The sequence below is a fragment of the Perca fluviatilis genome, chromosome 2 (assembly GCF_010015445.1).
Source record: "Perca fluviatilis chromosome 2, GENO_Pfluv_1.0, whole genome shotgun sequence".
Classification (NCBI taxonomy): domain Eukaryota; kingdom Metazoa; phylum Chordata; class Actinopteri; order Perciformes; family Percidae; genus Perca; species Perca fluviatilis.
The window spans coordinates 7,708,540-7,731,400 of record NC_053113.1 but is presented as its reverse complement, the minus strand read 5'-3'; the positions used below and the strand labels follow the sequence as shown (position 1 = coordinate 7,731,400).

The 22,861-nt window shown below is 41.6% G+C and overlaps 1 protein-coding gene and 1 pseudogene across 1 annotated transcript; one reads left to right on the top strand and one right to left on the bottom strand.

Moving 5' to 3' along the window:
* Nucleotides 1–5,525: 5,525 nt before the first annotated feature.
* LOC120551051 lies at nucleotides 5,526–8,791 on the bottom strand (annotated as a pseudogene).
* Nucleotides 8,792–16,363: 7,572 nt separating this feature from the next.
* LOC120551046 lies at nucleotides 16,364–18,749 on the top strand. Its single transcript, XM_039788182.1, has one exon. It carries the CDS (start codon nucleotides 16,554–16,556, stop codon nucleotides 18,747–18,749), a length of 2,196 nt encoding a protein of 731 aa, XP_039644116.1. The 5' UTR covers nucleotides 16,364–16,553.
* The last annotated feature ends 4,112 nt before the right edge of the window (nucleotides 18,750–22,861 follow it).

The following is a 22,861-nucleotide window of genomic DNA, read 5'->3' as shown; positions in this document are numbered from 1 at the left end:
GATACCACCCAGTATGGGGTGGTGCAGATGGAATTTTTTGTTTAGCTTATATGTGTGTGAGTGTGTGTTTTATATGTGTTAAATTTAGTTTTTGGGGGATTATATATATATATATATATATATATATTATATTAATTTTAATTTTGTAAATCCTATCGGTCATGTTAGCCAAAAAGGATTGCAAGAGTATTTTCTTTCTTCTTTCTTTAAAGGACTACTATGGATAATTCAGTTAAATTAATTACATGAAATGTTAAAGGCATAGGACATCCTATTAAAAGGAAAAGAATATTCACAGCTCTCAAAAAAGAGAAAGTGAAAATAGCTTTATTGCAAGAAACTCACCTTTCACCTGAAGAACATCTTAAATTACGGAAAGACTGGGTTGGACAAAATTTTCCTTCATCCTTTAAAACAAATAGCCAAGGAGTGGCTGTTTTAATTCATAAACATATACCCTTTGAATTAATTGATCAGATTTCGAATGTAGAGGGAAGATATAATTTGGTGAATGGGAAAATTTGGGGTAAACAGATAACTATACTTAATATATATGCTCCTAATATAGATACACCAATATTCATATCTGATATGGTCTCTTTTGAATAAACAATGCACAACATTTGGTTTGATAGGAGGGAGATTACAATTTAACTCTTTCATATTTGGATAAATCTTCACACTCTGGAGGTTCTAACCCTAAATCAGCAAAAATGTTGCGCGTTTTGGGATTAGAAACAGGGTTAGTAGATGTTTGGAGAGAAAATAACCCTATAAAAAAAGGATTATACTTTCTTTTTCCAATAGACATAAATCTTACTCTGTTTACATTATTTTTTCTTTCTAAAAAATGTATGAATCTTGTTTCATCCTGTGAAATACATGATATTTCTATATCGGACCATGCAATGGTCTTCTTGAAATCACACTTTAAATGAATCTTATAAAACCAAATTGTGGAGATTTAATAATCTGTTATTAGAAGATGAAATATTCTGTAAGAAAATGAGAGCATGGATTGAAGACTTTAATATTTATAACTTATCATCTGAAATATCCCCATGTAGACTTGGACTGGGATCCAGCAAAAGCTACTTTGAGAGGACACATTATATCCTACTCCTCTTATAAGAATAAAGAAAGAAATGAATTACTGATGGTTTAAAGGAAGAATTATTATTTAGAGAAGCGTTACATAAACAACATCAATCTGAAGAAAATTGGAATAAATTAGTTATAGCCAGAGCAAATTTCAACTCGGACTACTCAAATTATATTAAACAAAAAAAATATGTATTTGAAACAAAAAATGCAATGATTTGGGAATAGACCAGGGAAACTATTGGCACATTATTTGAAACAGGAACAAGCTAAGAGAACTGTAATGGCTATTAAACCGGAAAAATGAAGTGACATATGAGCCATTAGAAATTAATAAAAATGTTTTTGATTTTTATAGTGAATCAGAAAATAACTCAATCCCTCAGGAAATAACCTTTTTGATTGTTTGGATCTACCTCAGGTTACAGTCTCAGATCAAGAAATCATTAATACAAATTTGTCTGAGGAAGAGGTGTTTTCTGTAATTAAATCATTACCAGCAAATAAATCTCCAGGCCCAGATGGTTTTTCTCGTGGAATTTTATAAAACCTTCTGGCCACAACTTAAATTAGTTTTTATGTTAATGGTTAACGACTTCTCTAGCCATAACATTATTCCTGTTTCTATGAAAACAGCTAGAATCTCTGTCATATTGAAAGAAGGTAAAGACCCTCAAAAAAGTGCCTCATATAGGCCTATAAGTTTGCTTAATTGTGACTATAAAATTATTACCAAATTGTTATCGAAGAGATTAGAAATAATTCTCCCCAAATTAATAAATTTAGATCCAAACTGGATTTATTAAAGGCCGTTACTCATCTGATAATACTAGACGACTGTTTAACATCATACATTATCTGAACCTGGAAAAAACACCTTCATTATTAATATCTCTCGATGCTGAGAAGGCGTTTAACTGCTTAGAATGGGATTTTCTTTTTTAGTATTAGATAAATTATAATTAGGCTACAATTTTATTGAATGGACTAAAGCATTATATGACACTCCAAATGCAACTGTCTATACTAACAATGTGGAATCTCCCCAGTGCACTTAGGAAGAGGTACCAGGCAAGGCTGCCCCTCTCTCCCCATTACTCTTTGTTATTGATTTAGAACCATTTGCTGAGATTATCAGAATTAATTCTATGATAAGGGAGTGACCGCAAGCACACACACATCACAAAATTTCACTTTATGCCAATGATATTTTATTATTTGTTACTGAATCTATGTCAACTTTGCGCCATGTTTTGGCAGATATTCAAACATTTTGTAAGACTTCAAGGCATAAGGTTAGTTTACAAAAATCAATTGCTTGCCCTCTTAACATTCCAAATGAGGAAACTGTTAAGAGGGAATGCCCCGTCTCTTGGTCAGTATGTGGTTTTAAATATCTTGGAGTACAAGTGACACCTACTTTGGACAAACTATTTAAGATAAACTATAACCCTCTGCTGGAGGAATGCAAAAGAAACTTCAGACTTGGTCTGCTCTCCCACTGTCTCTTATTGGGAAAATTAATGTTATTAAAATGAGTATACTTCCTAGAGTTGAGCCGGGATACTCTGCTGAAACGAGTATCCGGTACGGATAAAGCACTTTTGCCGAGTACGAGTATTATACGAGTAATACGAGTCAATATCTGTGCTCGGATTGAATAAAAATCCTCATTGGGTAGCTGACTGTGTCTGCGTTCTGTGATTGGCTAGTCACACAGCGCCCCTCCCCTACACACATACAGATGTACTGTGTTGCTGTGTGTCCCGCTCTGCTCACTCACTGAACACTGAGATGAGAACAGCTCTCTTCTCTCTCCCGCAGTCACTCAGGTTCGCGGGTCTTTTCCGTTAACGTTAGGGTTTCTTCAGCTTCAGGTTTGTTTTTTACTTCGGTTTGTAGTTACTTATAAACCAGTAGAGTTCTGGTGAACGTGGGGTTTGTTCAGCCGTAGTGCTCAGAATGCGACTCGCGTTACGCATCTGCCTTTCGCAGATTTTATTTTTTTTAAACCATCAGCGGGCTCTAACCAGTTTTTTTTTACTTCACGCACTGAGTGTCTGACCTATATACTGTCTATGTGTCTGACACTTTCTTGCTGTATTTCTTTAAAAAAAAAGAAAAATAGTGGTATAAAACACACACAGTCCCCCCGCCCCTCTCTTTCTCTGTCTCTCTGTTACTCACTCACACACTCACACATACCTGGTGTGGTAATAAAAAAAATAAAAAAGAACCGAAACAAAAAAAAAAAAAATCACACTGATCATAAAAAACTTTAAAGTTAAAAAAGAAAGAAAGTAAGTGTAATAAAACTCTTGTTCATTACATTTTACTTCATAATTGCAACCGCTGTGTTGTATTCATTGTTGCAAAACTTGTTCTGTATATAGTTTGTTTGTTATCGTCATCAAAACCATTGATCTGAAGCTCAGTGCTGATGCTGTCATGTAAATAGTTTTCTATTCTGCAATAAATATAACAATTTCTGATCTACCCATATCAATTGCATGCTTAAAATAACAGGCTACCGGTTAAAGCCCTGCCCATTTCAAGACAACCCGACCCACTTCCGGGTAAAATCCCGCCCACTTCCGGGTTAGGCCCCGCCCAGTCCGAGTACAGATACAGATACAGATAATGCTGTACTCGCTCATCCCTAATACTTCCTAAGTTTATTTATGCTGTTGCCATGTTATATCCCCCTTTCTTTTTTGAGTTAATTAATAAATGTTTAACAAAAATTTATATGGAACAATAAGACCCCAAGGATTAAGCTGTCCACTTTAACAAAATCATCTTTAAAAGGGGTTTTGGGACTTCCAATTTTTTATGGTACTACTGGGCTTGCCAAGTTAGAAATATTATAAGTTGGACGCTGTGGGAACTAGTTCTCTTTGGGTAACATTGGAATCACTAACATGCTATCCAATTGAGATCACAACACTTTGTTAAAAACTGCAGTCTCTGATGAATGTAGAGGGGTTCCCCCTTTACAAGCCACAATGAAAGCTTGGCAGGACTGTAATAGGTATCTGAGCACAGATGGTCATATAAGTAAAAACTTTCCTATTGCATTTAATCCCGACTTTCTAGCTCTCTCTCAAACTGACTTTCGAAATTGGTCACTTCGTGGTTTGAAAACCTTTTCAGATATGTTTGATGGAGACTCTGAATCTGTTAAATCTTTTACTGCTATTTGTGCAGAATATCAAATTCCTAGAACAGATTTTTTTAAATACTTGCAGGTTTGTCACATCATTGTATCTTTAAATAAAAAGGGACAACTTAGATTCTATTCCACTGAACTGGAACAATTCATTATTTCTGCTACTTCCCTTAAGTGTAAGATTTCTCTCTTATGTAGAATTTTGTCTGAAAGTTCCCAGAATTCTTTTTCTTTTGAAAACAAATTGGTAATTAGAGCTTTAGTGAAAAAGAATGGCTAACTCTGTGTACGGAATTGATCTCACCTTTAACTTTAAACCTTAAAGTTAAGAAAACTAATTATAAATTCCTGTATAAATACTATAACTCCAGTGAAGCTTAATAAGTTTGATCATATAAATTCTCCTATGTGTAAGAAATGTGAAACAGAATTGGGAACATTCATGCATTTGTTTTGGTATTGTAAAGCTGTTTATTCCTTTTGGGAGAAGATTCATGAAGCAATTTATGTGTATGTGTAACTGTACTTATGAGTTATGCCCTATGTTATATTTGTTGAATTATGATGTAGAAAATAAGTTTCCCTATACAAGAAAAATGTGTGTTTACAATGTTTTCCTATTTTGCTAAAAATGTATACTTACTACATGGATTTCCCAGTCAGGACCTACATTGGATCAATATTAATTAATTCTTTTAATTTTATTTTTATTGTCTAGTGTGGTTGTGTTTTGGAGTATGTCTTGTATGTTAAGTTTTTGTGTGTGTGTGTGTGTGTGTGTGTACATTGTAAATAAAAATAAATTAAAAAAAGAAAAGAAAAACACTCTGGAGGCTCAGAGTGATAACTACAGTAACAGAAAAGACTTCAGGCTTTCAGGATCAATCAAACACATTGAGAGATTATTAACCAATCACATCACAGCAGATATTCTCTAACACAGTTCCTGTTTTAACAGACCATCCAACCAGGAGAGTTTCACGTCTGTTTAATTATTAATACACGGGAAATACAGGAAATACACAGCCAAATTATTTAACCCGAAAACAAAGGAAAAACCACAACAAAAATTCGAAAAAGCCAACAAAAAACGAAAAACAAGACAACAAAAATGTTGGGAAAAAGGCGACAAAGGCGAAGTTTGTGTGTTTGAGTCTCAGATCTGCTTCTCAGTGCTGAGTGTGTGTGATGACAGACTGAACTCTGATTTCAGCAGCTGATGTTCAGTCAGTGTCTCTGTCCACAGGAGAGACTCTCAGTCCTGCAGAGGACACAGAGACACTGAGGCACCATAATCAGGATGCCGGACACTAAACCCAAAGCCAGGAAAAAGAGGTTCAGTGAATGTGGTGTTGAACGGGTAGAGGTGGATCAGTGAGTCAGATGACGAGACTCTGTAGAAGGACAGAGAGCCAGCAGGACAGTCCACATACACTGCTACTCTACCAGGGACAGGGGAGGAGAAGATGGGTGTTTCCATGTTTGTTGGACGGACAGAATAACGATCATCAGAGCACAACAGACACCAGGACTGATCATTACGTCCAAACCTACAGTCATCACTGTTTCCTCTCCTGCTGATTCCTCTGTAACTCACTGATATATAAACCGGCCCTCTCCTCTCAACCTCCCAGTAACAGCGACCAGACAGACCATCTCTACACAGCAGCTGAGGACAAAAGGAGTCAAACCTCTCTGGATGATCAGGATATGACTGAGCCCTCCACACGTGTCACCTTCCTGTTGTTGTAAGACAGTTTGAGGTGTGTGTTCACTGTGTTTGTGTCCAGTTCCAGTTGACAACCATCTGATGGAGAGAATCAGACACAACACAGCAGCAGATTATCATCTGATTTATGAGCTCTTGTGTTGTCTTCCCATCAAACTGACCCGGTCTGTTTGCCTGTTTATAAAGCATGAAGTATAAAATATAACCCAATTCTATTTTACACCTTCTTGTCAACTCATTACAACTCATTACCATAGTTTGATAGTTTTACACTTATTCTTTGGAATTTATGGTCAATAAACCTCATTTACATGAAATTATAAAGGTCTTCACTCCTCTGCACCTTTAACAAGCACATCATGATCCAAATGATGTGTGTTTGTGTGTCCGTGGTGTCTCTGTGTGTGTGTGTGTGTGTGTGTGTGTTGTGTGTGTGTGCGCGTGGGTGCTGTGTGTGTGTCTCTGTGTGTGTGTCTCTGTGTGTGTGTCTCTGTATGTATGTGTGTGTCTGTGTGCGTGTCTCTGTGTGTGTCTGTGTGTGTGTCTCTGTGTGTGTGTGTCCGTTTGTGTCTCTGTATCTACATGCCTGTGTGTGTCTCTGTGTGTGTGTGTGTTTGTCTGTGTGTGTGTCTGCGTGTCTGGGTGTGTTATGTTTGTGTGTGTGCACGTGTGTCTGTGTCCCTGTGCGTTTGTGTGTGGGCACGTGTGTGTCTCTGTATCTGTGTCTGTGTGTGTGTCTCTGTATCTTTGGCTCTGTCTGTGTGTGTGTGTGTGTGTGCGTGTGTGTGTGTGTGTGTGTGTGTGTGTTTTGTTCTGTGTTTCTGTATGTATGTGTCTGTGTCTGTGTTTCTGTGTGTGCCTTTGTGTGTGTATATGTCTGTGTGTGTCTCTGTATCTATGTGTGTGTGTGTGTGTGTGTCTGTGTGTCTCTGTCTCTGTCTCTGTGTGTGTGTGAGTCTGTGTGTGTGTGTCTTTGTCTGTGTGTGTGTGCGTGCGCGTGTGTGTTTCTGTATGTATCTGTGCCTGGGTCTGTGTCTGGGTCTGTGTTTCTGTGTGTGCCCTTATGTGTGTGTATGTGTGTGTGTCTGTTTGTGTCTCTGTATCTATCTATCTGTCTGTGTGGTGTGTGTTCTGAGTGTCTCTGTGTGTCACTGTGTGTGTGTGTGTGTGTCTCTGTCTCTGTGTGCCCTTTTGTGTATGTGTGTGTGGCTCTGTCTGTGTGTGTGTCTCTGTGGTCTCATGGCAGTTCGTGTAAATGTAACGTTATTGTAATCTATTGATACGTGTTAACGGAGACGTTTTTTGTCGGTTTATACGTGTGGCACAACACGAAAATGTGAAGTAATGTATTTCAATGGGAAGCATATTTTGTGGCCACAGCATAAAAATGGTAGGAGTAATACAAAAAGCCGAAAATCTGGCGTAGGGAGGTTGGTCGGGGTGGTGGATGGGTCAAACAACAGAGAAAATAACGTGACATTTACACGTAAAAAACGACTGCGGAACACGAGAAAAATAACGTTGACATTTACACGTAAAAAACAAGAAAAACGTCTCTGTGAACACGTATAAATAGATTAAGAATAACGTTGACATTTACATGAACTGCCGTGAGACTGGGTTGCTGTGTGTGTGTGTGTGTCTCTGTCTCTGATTGTGTGTGTATGTGTGTGTTTACGTGTGTGCCTTTATCGGTGTGTGTGCGTGTTTGTGTCTTTGTCTGTCTGTCTGTCTGTCTGTCTGTCTGTCTGTGTGTGCGTCTATGTGTGTGTCTGTCTATGTGTGTGTGTTTGTGTGTCTCTGTGTGTGTGTGTGTGTGTGTGTGTGTGCCAGCTTTTCATTTTGTTCTCAGTGTTGCATGTTTTGTTTATTTGCCAAGTTTGAGTTTTAGCAGTGTATGCTTTTGTGTGCGCATGTGTAACAGTTATTTGCATGGTTTGTGGATTTGCTGCATTTTTCTAATTGTTTGTTGGACTGAGAATTAGGATTATGAGAACCAGCTGTGATACGCACAGTCTCAGATCAGATCCATGCCCACTTTTAGGATTCCTCATAGACGTTCCCCATAGACGACAACAGCATAATGACAGAGGAAATGGGAATCGCTCCAAACTTTTACTTGTTTGTTGCACCAACAATACATCCAAAACCCCGGATCTTCCATTTGTCCTCTTGCCATGTCCTAAAATAGATCTTGATAGATGGGCTTTGGCTCCAGGCTATAGACCCGACCAGCGGCGATCAAACTTAGTTTATTAAGGTATCGTGAATGCTCAGGTTCATGCAAGGTCACAGTATAAACATTAGACATGTGTACAAAACAAACCATCTGTTTAACAAGAAAAAATCCACACACATTTGTCAAAATTATGATCCAAACACACGTCAAGTTGCATTGACTTCTGTGGGACCGTCTGTTTTCTATCCCCAATCTATCTAATCGGCCATGAGTTTTAGCGGTCAAACAACACAGGACTTTCACCCGGCGAAGCGGGGATCGCGCCCCGTTTGAGGGCCTTTGTTTCCGGGATGGCGTCCCTGCGGTGTGCGTTTTGTCCCGCGTGTTACTGTGGCGCGCTCTCCGCCGTTAAGGCGCCCTTTCCCCGGCATTTAAGGCGCCCTTTCCCCGTAAGTATTTTTCCTAAACCCAACCTCCGCCATCTCGTTATTGTGGGCGCCCCTCGCGTCCTTTCCGCCTCGCTGGTCCTCAGTGCGCCAACCCTACCGGCGCCCCGGCTTATGGAGCCTTTCGCCGCCTCCCGGGCGTCCTTTCCCCGAAAATAATGTGACATTTACACGTAAAAATAATGTGGCATTTACACGTAAAAATGAGAAAACGTCTCCGTGAACACGTATCAATAGATTAAGAATAATGTGGACATTTACACGAACTGCCGTGAGACCGGGTTGATTTGTGAGGTCAATGTAATTTATCCAGCTGCCATATTGGAATTCATCCAAAACACAAAAAAGTTTTTACAGGTCACAAAATTTCTCCAATTTACCACCGAAACTTGGCAATGATGATCGTCAGAGCAAGACGCACAAGCTACTCCATTGCGTATTGATATTCAAAAGCGTTTGCCCATCACAGCCAATCGAAATTGATGATGAAGGGAGGAGGGTCCAGCTGCAGCATGGGCGTTCCTGTCATGACACAAGAACACCCATTGGGCATTCCTGGTAGCATTTCATCGACCAAATGTGAAGAGTGTCGCAAGGCATACTGGTTATGATGTAATTTCCCCTTTCAACAACGTTCTCTTAATACATCCATGACAAAAACACTACTAGAGCTGTTTCTCAATGTCAAGGAAGGGTCCAACGAAGCCAAAATTTGGAAGATGACATGATGAAGTCCGTCAAAGGACTGAGTCCTTCGGTCAGAGAATTTCAGAGAATGCAAAGGATGCATATGTGTATCATTCACGCTCCCAAATCATCCACAATCCTATGCACGCGGCTTCGCTGGCTCGTTAAAAAGTTACTGTATATCCAATCCACTTTATTTCTATAGCACATTTTACAAACACAAAGTTTCCAAAGTGCTGCACAGAAGACTCAGAACATACAAACAATTCGGACATGGAGAGGCAGGGCATTCCAGAGTTTAGGTCCAACCACAGAAAAGGCCCTGTCCCCCGCGGGTCTTAAGTCTTGACTTGGGGACCACAAGCTGGAGCTGGCCCTCTGACCTCAGTGTCCGCGCTGGCGTATAAATTTGGATGAGGTCCGAAATATATGTTGGGGCCAGTCCATTCACAGCTTTAAAAACAAACAATAAAATCTTGAAATCAATCGTAAAACTAACAAGGAGCCAATGCAATGAGGCAAGAATTGAAGTTATATGCGCACGCTTTTTGGTTCCTGTTAAAAGTCGGGCTGCAAAATTTTGGACTAACTGTAAGCGTGAAAGTGCGTTTTGATTTATACCAATATAAAGTGCATTACAATAGTCCAAATTAGAAGAAATAAAAGCATGTATAGCTTGTTCAAAACTGCTAAAAGACAAAAACGGTTTAACTTTAGCTAAAAGGCGAAGATGATAGAAACTAGATTTCACTATTGCATTTATTTGTTTATTAAATTTAAAATCACTGTCTATTTTTACCCCAAGGTTAGTTACTACAGGATGCACAGAGACATTTACGTGCCCCAAATCTATCATGGGATTAGTGGGGCCAAACTGCATAATCTCAATTTTACTCTCATTTAGTTTAAAAATGTTGGGCCAACCACTCTTTAACGTCATTTCAACAGTCAAGTAGGGTGTCAGGGGGCTGCCCTCATGTTTTCTGATTGGCATATACATTTGACAGTCATCAGCATAAAGATAATATGAGATGCCATGCTTTTTAAAAAACAAGGTACAATGCAAAAAGTATAGGACCAAGAATTGATCCCTGGGGACCCCACACTTCAAAGGCGCAGTTGATGAAGTAGAGTACCCCATTTTAACAAAAAGCATCTCCCTGAAAGATATGACTCAAACCACTTTAGGGCAGTCCCCCTGACTCCCGCACAGTTTTCCAAACGAGATAAAAGAATTTTGTGGTCAACTGTGGCGAAAGCTGCAGTGAGGTCTAAAAGCACTAAAATGGCTGAATCACCAGAATCTGTCATTAAAAATAGGTCATTAAAAACCTTTTAAAAGTGCCGACTCAGTGCTATGAAATACTTTAAAACCTGACTGAAAAGTATCTAAGATGCCATGTACCTCCAGAAAAGACTGCAGCTGCACAAATACACATTTTTCCAAAATTTTCGGATAAAAGGAAGCTTTGTAATAGGACGATAATTTGCAACATTTGGCGGACTCAAGTCCTGCTTTCTTTATGCATGTGATATGCTAACGTTGCCCGAGATTTAGAAAATGGTGTTGTAACTGCAGAATGGGAGGTAACGCTGCACCTGTTTTAGCTACTTCATTAGCAATGTTAAATGAAGGCTAAAATGTATGAGTAGTTTCCCATGTAAAAGTATAACACCCGTAACGTTATGTTATAGCATTCATAACAATAAACCTCTTTTTCTTGCGTTTGCTGTCTTTTAACAGGGACAAACGGAGGTGGTCACTGAGGATGGGAAAGCAAATGACAAGCAGGGAGATTCTCTAAAAGAAACGTTTATCTTTATTATAACATTTATCTACTGTACAAAAGTATATTCAACATGAAGCGGCAATCAGACTCCGCTGCCAATGATGGTGTTGCTTCCAGACTGCAGACAGAAGGAGAAAGCTTAATACTCCAGTAGTTAGCCAACCTATCCTGGTAAGATGAGAATTGTATCACAAGTATATTTAAGCTTTCTCTTACATGAAGGTACTTCATGTAACTGTAGTGGTGTAGTTTCTTCATCATGGTCTTAATCGACAACTGCTGACCATTTAACACACTTACACCTACCTTTTAGAAATGGCTTAAATCTTAATTTGAAAGTTCTGTTCTGTAGCTAGATGGCTTAGCTTGCTAATGTTAGTTTTATGCTAACTAAACCGACTACTAGATCTTATTTAGAATCTTCTGTTTCCGGATGTTGACAGTTAGCAGTTCAGCAAGCAAGAAAGTTGAAGAAGAAGTGAACTAAAACGGGAACGTCCATGTAAGAGCCAAATAGGTATTGGTTCATCTTAAATGATATGTTTGTTTAGAAACAGTTAAAATAGTATAAAACTGTTTAATGAAAATTAATAGGTCATGTATTGGTTGTAATGCATGATTTGGTAGTGTTTGGTTCTAGTGATGTTTTAGTGTTTTGGGCTTCCAATCGGATGGCGCTACGTCATAGCTTAGTTAGTTTGAAGTTGGAGATGTTGGAAGCAACACAGTTTTTGACCGCGCGTACCATGTTTAATTTTGTTTTTACAGTAAACATTTTTTAAAAAGAAGACGTTATGGTTGCTTCGTGTTTCAAATACTGGTTGCAGTTAGACTGACTTCAAAGGGTGGTACAGAAGAATGAGAAACAATTAGGTGCCACTACATTAGTCAAAAAACTTGCTAAACGAAGCTACACTGGATTACCTGGATAACGAGAAAGACGTGTGCTAGCTTGTTGCTGGACGAGGAAGCAGTGTATCGGACTTTAGTTCCGTAACGGCACCGGAGCCACGGAGCCACCGGAGCCACCGGAGCCGGACCTGTCTGCCCCAGAGTCCCGCTACGGATCGTCACCAGGCCGCAGTTTTACCTCTGTATGTCAGGCTTTCGCCCCGCCGCTAGCTAACGGCTAGTTAGCCTGTCTGCTAACGGAGAAGTGACGCTGCGCGCTGAAGTGGGGACTGCTTTCTTAGAAGACCGAGAGAGGAGAAAAAAAAAAAAAAAAGGTCAGGAACTTGCCCAAAGAAGCTAGCATTAAAGCAGGTGATCCTCCAAGGCATTCTCCAAGATACGGTGGCAAAACCTACTATTTATCTATGTGGATTAGCAAAGAAAGATGTGATACGGACGCACGAAGATAATGAGTGAGTTTGGAAGAAAACGAAAGTAGGTCAACTTCTCCCTGCAAAACGTATGCTGATAACAAGCTCTGATTCAGTCAATGTGGAGTTATGGCGACATTTAAGAAGTTGTTTTGCAGTCTGTTTATTAAGAAAAGTACATATCAAGAAAGTGCATGAAACGTTTGCATACAACTAGAGCATTAACTCTGCAATTTGTAAGATGGCTGAGGAAGATGAACATAGATGTATCGAGAATACAATGGAACAGGGAAGGTCACGTAAGCTGACTGAGAAGGCAGTAGAAGAGAGATTGCAGAAGTGCATTGCTATGAGGAGACGAACACTAGGAACTCTGACAAGCAAAATAAAAGAGATAGAGACAATGATGAGTGATGCTCAAAATTTGCAAAAGGTGAAAAATATTATGGAAAATGATTTTGCAACGTCACTAAATGAGTTTAACCGGCTCAACAACGAAGTTGCAAATCTTTTGACTGAAGATGAAAAAACATATGATGAAGAGAACTGGTTCAAACCTAAAATGGTAACAATTAGAGGATTTATGAAAACGACTAAAAGGTGGATTGCAACTGAGCATGAACCCATACTGCCAGTGGAAAATGTACCGCAAGAAAATAATGTGGTTGATTATTTGCAAGAAACTGTTAAGCCAAATGACAGCGTTTCACAGGTGGGGATCAGTGATGTTGTGCATGCTAGCCCATGTGGATCACGAAGTAAGTCGCGCACATCAGCTGCGTCACGAGTATCGGTCCCACAAGAGCTAAACAGGAAGCCGAACATGCAGCCCCTGTCGAACGTGCTGCAGCGCTTAAAGAAATGCAACAGCTTGGGTTTGAAGCAGCTAGAATCAAAGCTGAAAAGGAAGAGTTAGAGATGGAAACAGCATTAGCTGAGAGCAAGGCAAAATTAAGGGTGCTTAAAGAATATGAGAGATCTGACGATGGTTTGAGTAGCTACGCGACCGCACAAAGGCCACCGAGGTGGACACGTGAAGGAAAAAACTAGCATTATGCACTCACAACAAGCTAATACGCAACCTTCATGCTCAACCACAAACACGCGGTCCCGGGCAATACAACAACAGCCTCAAACAGTCTCCAATATGTAACCTAATGCTCAAGCTAACCGAGGTGATGACATACTAGCGGTTATGCAAAAACAGAATGTAATCACTGAGCTACTTGTAAAAACAACATCAGCTATCTCATCTACCAACAAAAGACATTCCCTGTGTTCAAGGGTGATGCGCTACAATACAAATCTTTCATGAGGGCGCTTGAGCACGCAATAGAGCAGAAAACCAGCAATGATCAAGATAAATTGTACTTCTTGGAACAATTTACGGCCGGTGAACCTCAAGAGCTTGTTCGCAGCTGTGCTCACATGACACCTAACAAAGGCTACTGCGAGGCAAAGAGACTACTTCATAAGCACTATGGGGATGAATTACGGATTGCCAGTGCATACATTGACAAAGCACTCAAATGGCCTCAAGTGAAGTCTGATGATGGGAAAGCATTGAGCGCCTATGCAATGTTTTTGATTGGATGTCGCAATACCATGGAAGACATTGAGTACTTAGAGGAGATGGACAACCCAACCAACCTACGACGGTGGTGTCTAAGTTACCGTACAAAATGAAGGAACGTTAGCGGCTGCTGAAGCTTATGACATGAAAGAGCGAAGAGGCAGGAGAGCAAAGTTTGCTGATTTGGTGAGCTACATAGACCGCCAAGCAAGAATAGCAATGGATCCCCTCTTTGGTAATATCTCAGACAGCCGCCCGACTCCAAGTGGAAAGACCGACCAAAGGGAAAAGCATTATGGAAGGAAAGAGGCCCGTGGAAGCAGTTTCGCAACCAATGTTTCCACCGAAACTAAAGTGCTTCAGGAAACACATGTTAAACCAGCGAACTCAAGTAAAACTGTGAGTGCCTTTGAGAAGCCATGTTTGTACTGCCAGCAATCTCACACCCTTGCCTCATGCAGCAAAATCAAAAACCAACCACATAAGGAGCGTGTGGATTTCTTAAAAATAAAGGGCTTATGTTTCGGATGCTTAGTTCCGGGTCATCTTAGCAAATTCTGCAAAAGAAGAATTGAGTGTAAAGAATGTGCTTTAAAACATCCAGACATTCTGCACATAACAAAAGAGGAAGGTTCTGTCTCACCTGAAAAGAAAGATGGTCATCTTGGAAGTGAAGTATCATGTGCCCAAGTTTCTATTCTACAAGAGTTCTGTAGCCTCACAGGGGCCGGAGAAGCGGAATGTGTGCTGTCAATAGTACCGGTGAAGATAAAGTCGAAAAAGAGTGACAAGTGTGTTGAAACATACGCCTTTCTGGACCCGGGAAGCACAGCAACGTTCTGCACAGAAGACCTGCAAAAGAAACTGAACATTAAAGGGAAACCGACACGAATACTTCTCAGCACCATGGGTCAAGACAAACCTGGAGAACAGAAGCTCATGAACAGTTTCGTTATAACAGACCTGGAAGTGTGCGGGCTGGAAGACACCAAGTTCATAGAGCTGCCAAAGGTGTTTACTCATAGCAACATACCTGTTCACACCGAGAACATACCTAAACAGTCAGATATCCAGAAGTGGCCTTATCTAAATGAAGTACGCTTGCCAAAGATAGAAGCGGATGTAGGTCTGCTTATTGGAGCTAACTGTTCAAGAGCAATGGAGCCATGGCACGTTATTAATGCTGAGGATGGAGGCCCTTATGCTGTTAAGACTGCCATCGGCGGGTTGTGAATGGGCGCCCCGTAAGAAAGGACCTGGATGATGCAGTGACTGAAACACCTATGTTTTCAGTAAACAGAATCTCTGTGATGGAGATTGAGAAGCTGCTGGTCGAACAGTATAACACTGATTTTTCAGAACGTAACTACGATGACCGAGAGGAGATGTCTCATGAAGACAAACAGTTTTTGCAGTCTGTGCAGAAAACGACAACCTTTGAGAACGGGCATTACAGCATTGGACTGCCCCTCAGGAATGAGAAGCTCCAAATGCCGAATAACCGCGGGGGAATAGCGCGACGGCCTGTTTGCTAAGAAAGTTCAAGAAGAATCCTGCATTCTTTGAAGAGTACAAGGGCTTTATGGAGACCATCATTGACAAAGGCTACGCTGTCCAAGTTCCAGTTCAACAGCGAAACGCGGACGACAACAGGCTGTTTTACATACCACATCACGGGGTGTATCACCCGAAGAAAAGAAAGCTGCGGGTGGTCTTTGACTGCACAGCTTCGTTTCAGGATAGGTCTCTGAATAGTGAGCTGCTCCAAGGACCCAATTTGACCAACACGTTAGTTGGTGTCCTTTTAAGATTTCGCGTGGAGCCAGTAGCTATGATGGCGGACATTGAGTCAATGTTTTATCAGGTTAAGGTGCCGGAACGTGATGCAGACCTACTCCGTTTTCTTTGGTGGCCCAACGGCAAGTTGAATGAACCTCTGGAGGAATTCCGAATGACCGTGCACCTTTTCGGAGCCACTTCCTCACCAAGTGTTGCCTCATATGCACTGAAAAGAACTGCTGAAGATCACAAGGATGATGCATCTCCAGAAGCTGTCCAGACAGTCCTGCGCAACTTCTACGTAGATGACTGTTTGAAGAGTGTAGCTAAAGAAGAAGATGCAGTGACCTTAGCTAGAGAGCTTCGAACCCTGTGTGCCAGCGGAGGCTTCGCTTTAACAAAGTGGATGAGTAACAGCAGGAAGGTGTTAATGTCAATCCCTGAAGTACATAGAGCCAGCGAAGTGAAAGACCTGGATCTAAGACATGACGCTTTGCCAGTCGAGAGGACACTCGGTGTACAGTGGGACACAGAAACTGATACTTTCACCTACAGTATGAAGCTGCAAGATAAGCCGATGACCAGGAGAGGCATTTTATCAGTCGTGAATTCCATCTACGACCCCCTTGGCTTTTTGGCTCCCGTCATCTTGCCTGCTAAACTCCTGCTGAAAGATCTTTGTAAAGAACAATACGGATGGGACGAGAACATTGGCGGAAAACACGCTGAAGATTGGAAAGGATGGATCGAAGATGTCAGTCATCTCTCTACCTTCCATATGAGCAGGTGTTTGAAGCCTACAGATTTTGGATGCACTGCAGCAGCACAGTTACATCATTTTTCAGACGCTTCAGAGTCCGCATACGGCACTGTCTCTTATCTGCTGCTAGAGAATAGTCAAGGTGAGAAGCGTTGTGCATTCCTCATGGGGAAGTCAAGAGTGGCACCACTCAAACTGGTCACCATCCCCAGACTTGAGTTGACTGCAGCAGTTGTCGCTGTCAAAATAGACAAGATGTTACATCAAGAGCTTCAAGTTCCTCTGCAACAATCTATTTTCTGGACAGACAGCACTACAGTGCTCCGATACATTGACAGTGAAACCGCTCGTTTCAAAACCTTCGTTGCAAACAGAATCTCGTTGATCCGAGAAGCAACCAAGCCATCGCAATGGAAGTACGTCAGAACAACGGAAAATCCTGCAGATCAAGCCAGCAGGGGCCTGAAAGCTAAGAGTTTGGTTCAAGGAGGAACATGGATCAATGGGCCGGACTTCTTGCTGAACAATGAATGTGACTGGTCGGAACAGCCTGTGCGAAGGAAAGAAAGCCTTCAAAATGATCCAGAAGTCAAGAAGGGAGCTACAGTCAACATGATAAAGGTTGAAGAAAACATGGAACCAATTGACAAACTGATCAACCATTACTCGGACTGGCATAAACTAAAAAGATCAGTGGCCTGGATTTTAAAGGTGAAGGAAAATCTGTGGAAACTGAAAGAGGAAAGAAAGAAAATATCAAGAGCGATCAGGCAAACTGAGAAGGACCCTGAAAAGGAAAGCTCAAAGTTAGAACAGCAAATGAAGAAATTCAAAACAACAGAAAAGAAATCACTTACTTTGGACGACCTGGTTGCCGCAGAATCAGAAATAATCCAATGCAGTCAAAGACAACAGTTTGGAGAAGATATCAAACTACTGGAGAAAGGTAAACCGCTCAGTCGCAGCAGTCAGCTGTTCAAATTGGATCCAATTCTTCAAGATGGCATGTTAAGGGTCGGCGGAAGACTCAACAAGTCTGCCATGCCAGAAAATGCTAAACATCCAGCAATTCTTTCAAAGCAAAGCAGAGTTGCTACACTGATTTTGAGAGACATACACAAAAGAACAGGACACTGTGGACGCAGTTATGTATTGGCAGAACTGAGATGCAGGTATTGGATCCCACAAGCCAATTCTGCAATTCGAAAAATAATCAACAAATGTACAGTGTGCCGCAGGATTAATGGAAAGGTTGGTGAGCAAAAAATGGCAAACCTGCCTGAAGATAGGCTCTTGCCAGATAAGCCTCCCTTCACAAATACCGGCGTTGATTTCTTCGGGCCGTTTGATGTCAAGCGGGGCCGGGGTACAGTCAAAAAGTACGGCGTGATGTTCACTTGTCTCACTCTCCGAGCGGTGCACATTGAAGTTGCAGATAGCCTCGGCACAGACTCCTGCATTAATGCAATTCGTCGCTTTATGTGCAGGAGAGGTCAAGTCACCATCATGCGTTCTGACAACGGCACAAATTTTGTTTCCGCTGAAAGAGAGTTGAGAGAAGCCGTTCAACAGCTGGACAATGACAAGATTGAAAAAGCCTTGCAGCCAAAGGGAATAAAGTGGATATTCAACAGCCCGGCCGCTTCACACCAAGGCGGAGTTTGGGAACGACAAATTCGGACTGTGCGAAGAATTCTCAACTCCCTTTTGAAAGAGCAAGCAGTGACTGATGACTGTCTTCTGACAATAATGTGCGAGGTTGAAAGCATCATCAACGGCAGGCCGCTTACAACTGTTTCAGATGATGTGAACGACGTAGAACCTCTAACACCCAATCACTTATTGCTGTTGAAATCTCAACCCAACATGCCTCCAGGGATTTTCAGCAAAGATGACATGTACACAAGAAAGAGATGGAAGCAAGTCCAATATCTTGTGGATTTGTTTTGGACTAGATGGACGCGTGAATACCTTCCACTTCTTCAGGAGCGCCAGAAATGGCTGAAGCCAAGAAGAAACTTCATGACGGGAGATGTTGTGCTACTAGTGGACAGTTCTTCCCCACGGAACTCCTGGCTCATGGGAAAGATAGTGGAAACGTTGCCGGACTCCAATGGAACAGTGCGAAGAGTGAAGATAAAGACCAAGACCAGCACTCTGGAAAGGCCTGTAAACAAACTGTGCTTGTTGGAAGAGGCGACATCAGAAGAGTGAAGATAGAAGAAATAAGTTGATAATTTATGGACGTTTAGAAATTGTGCGGCTCCCCAGTGTTTAAGTTTATAATTGCTTAGTCCTCCTGCCTAACCAATTAGGGGCCGGGAATGTAAGAGCCAAATAGGTATTGGTTCATCTTAAATGATATGTTTGTTTAGAAACAGTTAAAATAGTATAAAACTGTTTAATGAAAATTAATAGGTCATGTATTGGTTGTAATGCATGATTTGGTAGTGTTTGGTTCTAGTGATGTTTTAGTGTTTTGGGCTTCCAATCGGATGGCGCTACGTCATAGCTTAGTTAGTTTGAAGTTGGAGATGTTGGAAGCAACACAGTTTTTTGACCGTGCGTACCATGTTTAATTTTGTTTTTACAAGTAAACATTTTAAAAAAGAAGACGTATGGTTGCTCGTGTTTCAAATACTGGTTGCAGTTAGACTGACTTCAAAGGGTGGTACAGAAGAATGAGAAACAATTAGGTGCCACTACAGCCCATTTGTGGCTGCAGTTGGAAGATATTGGATGATGCAGCTAAACAGGATGTGAACTCATATCTCGTGTAGGCTTTCACATATCAAAACCAATCTCAATTCCTGGACTCATAACCCTATAAGGAAAAGGCTCAAGAAAGTGACTTTTGACTACTATGGGGGCACTATAATCACAGCACGTAGGCTCATATATCAGCAACACAAGATATTGGTGTAATTTGGCCTCTAAGGACACTGTAACAAAGTAAATGAGCTGATATCTCAGCCATTCTTTATCCAATTGCCATCAAACATGCTGCAAGTGCTTGCTCATGCCATGGCCACCTCATTGCTGCTTGCAGCTATATTTCTGTTCAGATGTTTTACTTTCTCCGGATCTGATTTGACATGTGTTTATATTTAACATTAGGAAGAGGGACAACAGGTGAACATTAGCCTTTTGGCACATTAACAGGGATGTTGATCAATGTACATTTACCCTGACAATTACTGAATGAAAGAAATCAAAAGTAAAACACACTCACACTTCCTCACACCAGGTTTCAACCTCTGCGGTCCACCATGGTCCACTCTCCAGGAAGAAATAGTCACAATCAACTTCATACACCTTCACTCAGATCCTCCATTAAACATAAACCAGAGTTAGTGGCAGAGTAAATGTTTTGTCCATCTGTCCATACCTGAGAGTTTCTAGTCTCCAGTTAGGATCCTTAAGTCCTGCTGACAGCTGCTTCACTCCTGAGTCTCCAGGATGATTGTATCTCAGGTCCAACTCCCTCAGGTGGGAGGAGTTGGAGCTCAGAGCTGAGACCAGAGAAATACAGCCTTTCTCTGTGATCAGACAGCCTGACAGACTACACACACACACACACACACACACACACACACACACACAAACACACACACGTTAGACGCATTAGATAACAGGAACAACTGTCAGTGATGGAGAATAGTGTTCTGAAGTCCTGTAATAAACCTGCGAGGTGATAATCTCCAGAGTCACGGACCCATTCAGTACAAAATTTCTGCCACATCTAATACAGAACCATGAAAAGGACAATAGAGACTTAAAATTTAACTTATTACTCATGTCCAGCTCTCTCAGACTAGATGATAAGAAGCTGAGAACTGAGGCCATTGTGTCCATTCAATAATTATTCTATGAAGAAAATAAGAGCTCATGAAACAGCTGAACACCAACCTGAGAGTTTCCAGTCTGCAGTGTGGACTCTTCAATCCAGCAGACACAAGCTCCACTCCTGAATCCTGCAGGTCGTTGTTACTCAGGTCCAGCTCTCTTAGACTAGAGGACTGGGAGCTGAGAACTGAGGACAGATCTTCACAGCTTCTCTCTGACAGATTACAGCCAATAAGTCTGAAATAAAAAGTCCATCCTATAATTAATATATGAAGAAATGAGAGCTGATTGCCATCCTTTTCCAGACAGCTGAACACCAACCTGAGAGTTTCCAGTCTGCAGTGTGGACTCTTCAGTCCAGGAGACACCAGCTTCACTCCTGAATTCTTCAGGTTGTTGTAACTCAGGTCCAGCTCTCTCAGACTAGAGGACTGGGAGCTGAGAACTGTGGACAGGGCTTCACAACTTCTCTCTGAGGGCTAGATTTACTAACACTGGCGCAGTTTGCGCTGCGTCCGTTTATGCGAGTTCGGTAATAGCGCACGCTATGCTTCCACATTTTGCGTAGTATTTATCAACCCTGACACCCATCAGGCAATCAGCGTCTTTCTCCGCCCACTACACCGTAAATTGCGCTGTAGCAAAGCGCTACTGGTGCTATGATATGGCTGAGTGCAGACTGCGATATTCCCACTGCTGATGCTAGGACTGTTTGAAATGATCCTGATGCCAATATTTGTAATGTAGCGAGGAGTTTAACAACTGCTGGAATGGGATGTGAACGCTGAGTGGGAGATTCAATTTCATCTTTGAGTACTTCCAGTAACTCTAATATTGCATGGCGGGTTGATCTGTAACGCTAAGATGTATGTTCACTGACAAAGTGTGATTCTTCTGTTAAAAATATTTTCAGCCTCGCCTATGTCTTCGTCTTGCTCAAATTACTGTTGCCATTTCACCAGCGGCATAAAGGTCTACGAGGAAACTCGGTATGCGGCTGTTTTAAAGAGGCGGAGAATTTCCCCGCAGAATAGAGGCGCGCCTTAATGACAGTCTTTGTAAATACCACGGAATATATAATTAGGTGCACTTTGCGCTTATCCTCCCACCTTTTGGGTGGAACTCCCACTTTCCCCACGACCCTCCCACGAACGCATATTGAAAGTGCAACTTGTCTCTTCCGGCTCATGTGGCAGACAATCTGCGATTTTACCTAAGTGCGCCTGTTTGTAAATAGCCCGCATCGGTTACGTCCGTCATTGCGACCAATTAGCTTGGAAACAGGCGAAAACGGCTTGATAAATCTAGCCCTGAGAGTTCACAGCTACTTAACCTGAAGATAAATCAGCAATACATGAGAAAACAATAACAAGAAAACGATAGGAAGAAGAAAAACTATATTTAATCTGGAAAGTCTGTGCACCTACAGAGCTTTGTTGGAGGCTTTGACCACTGGCAGCAGTCTCAGAAGCGCCTTCTCTGAAGCAGAGTATTTCTTCAGGTCAAACATGTCCATATCTTTCTCTGATGACAGCAAGATGAAGACCAGAGCTGACCAGTGAGCAGGAGACAATTTATTTGTGGAGAGACTTCCTGATCTCAGGGACTGTTGGATCTCCTTCACTAGAGAACCATCATTCAGTTCATTCAGACAGTGGAACAGATTGATTCTTCTCTCTGGAGACACATTTTCTCTGATCTTCTTCTTGATGTACTTGACTGTTTTCTTGTTTGTCTCTAACATACTTTCTGTCTGTGTCAGCAGACCTCGAGGAGAGTCTGATTGGTCTCCAGTGAAAGACCCAGGAGAAAGCGGAGGAACAAGTCCAGGTGTCCATTTGGACTCTGTAAGGCCTTGGCAACAGCTCTCTGGTAGAACTGTGCTGATTTGTCTATGAAAACTTTAGACAACCAGGTGGTTTTCCGTTTCTCCAATAGCAGATTGACTCCAGAGTTGGTGAATGTAAGATGGACATGAAGAGCAGCCAGAAACTCCTGGACACTCAGATGGACGAAGCAGAACACATTATCCTGGTACAGTCCCTCTCCTCTTTAAAGATCTGTGTGAACACTCCTGAGTACATTGAGGCTGCTCTGATGTCAATGCCACACCTTGTCAGGTCTGATTCATAGAAGATCAGGTGGCCTTTCTGCAGCTGCTCAAAAGCCAGCTTTCCCAGAGACTGGATCATCTTCCTGGTGTCTGGACTCCAATGTGGATCCTTTCGGCTCCTCCATCATACTTGACATTCTTCCGTTTGGACTGAACTACCAGGAAGTGGATGTACATCTCAGTCAGGGTCTTGGGCAGCTCTCCCTCCCTCTCTGGTCTTCGACATGTCATCCAGAACTGTAGCAGTGATCCAGAAGAAGATTGGGATGTGACACATGATGTAGAGGCTTCGTGATGACTTGATGTGGGAGATGATTCTGCTGGTCTGCTCCTCATTTGTGAATCTTTTCTTGAAGTACTCTTCCTT

Excerpts from the sequence above, each read along its gene's own strand:
- LOC120551046 (XM_039788182.1), top strand. The coding sequence starts at position 16,554 with ATGAGCAGGTGTTTGAAGCCTACAGATTTTGGATGCACTGCAGCAGCA.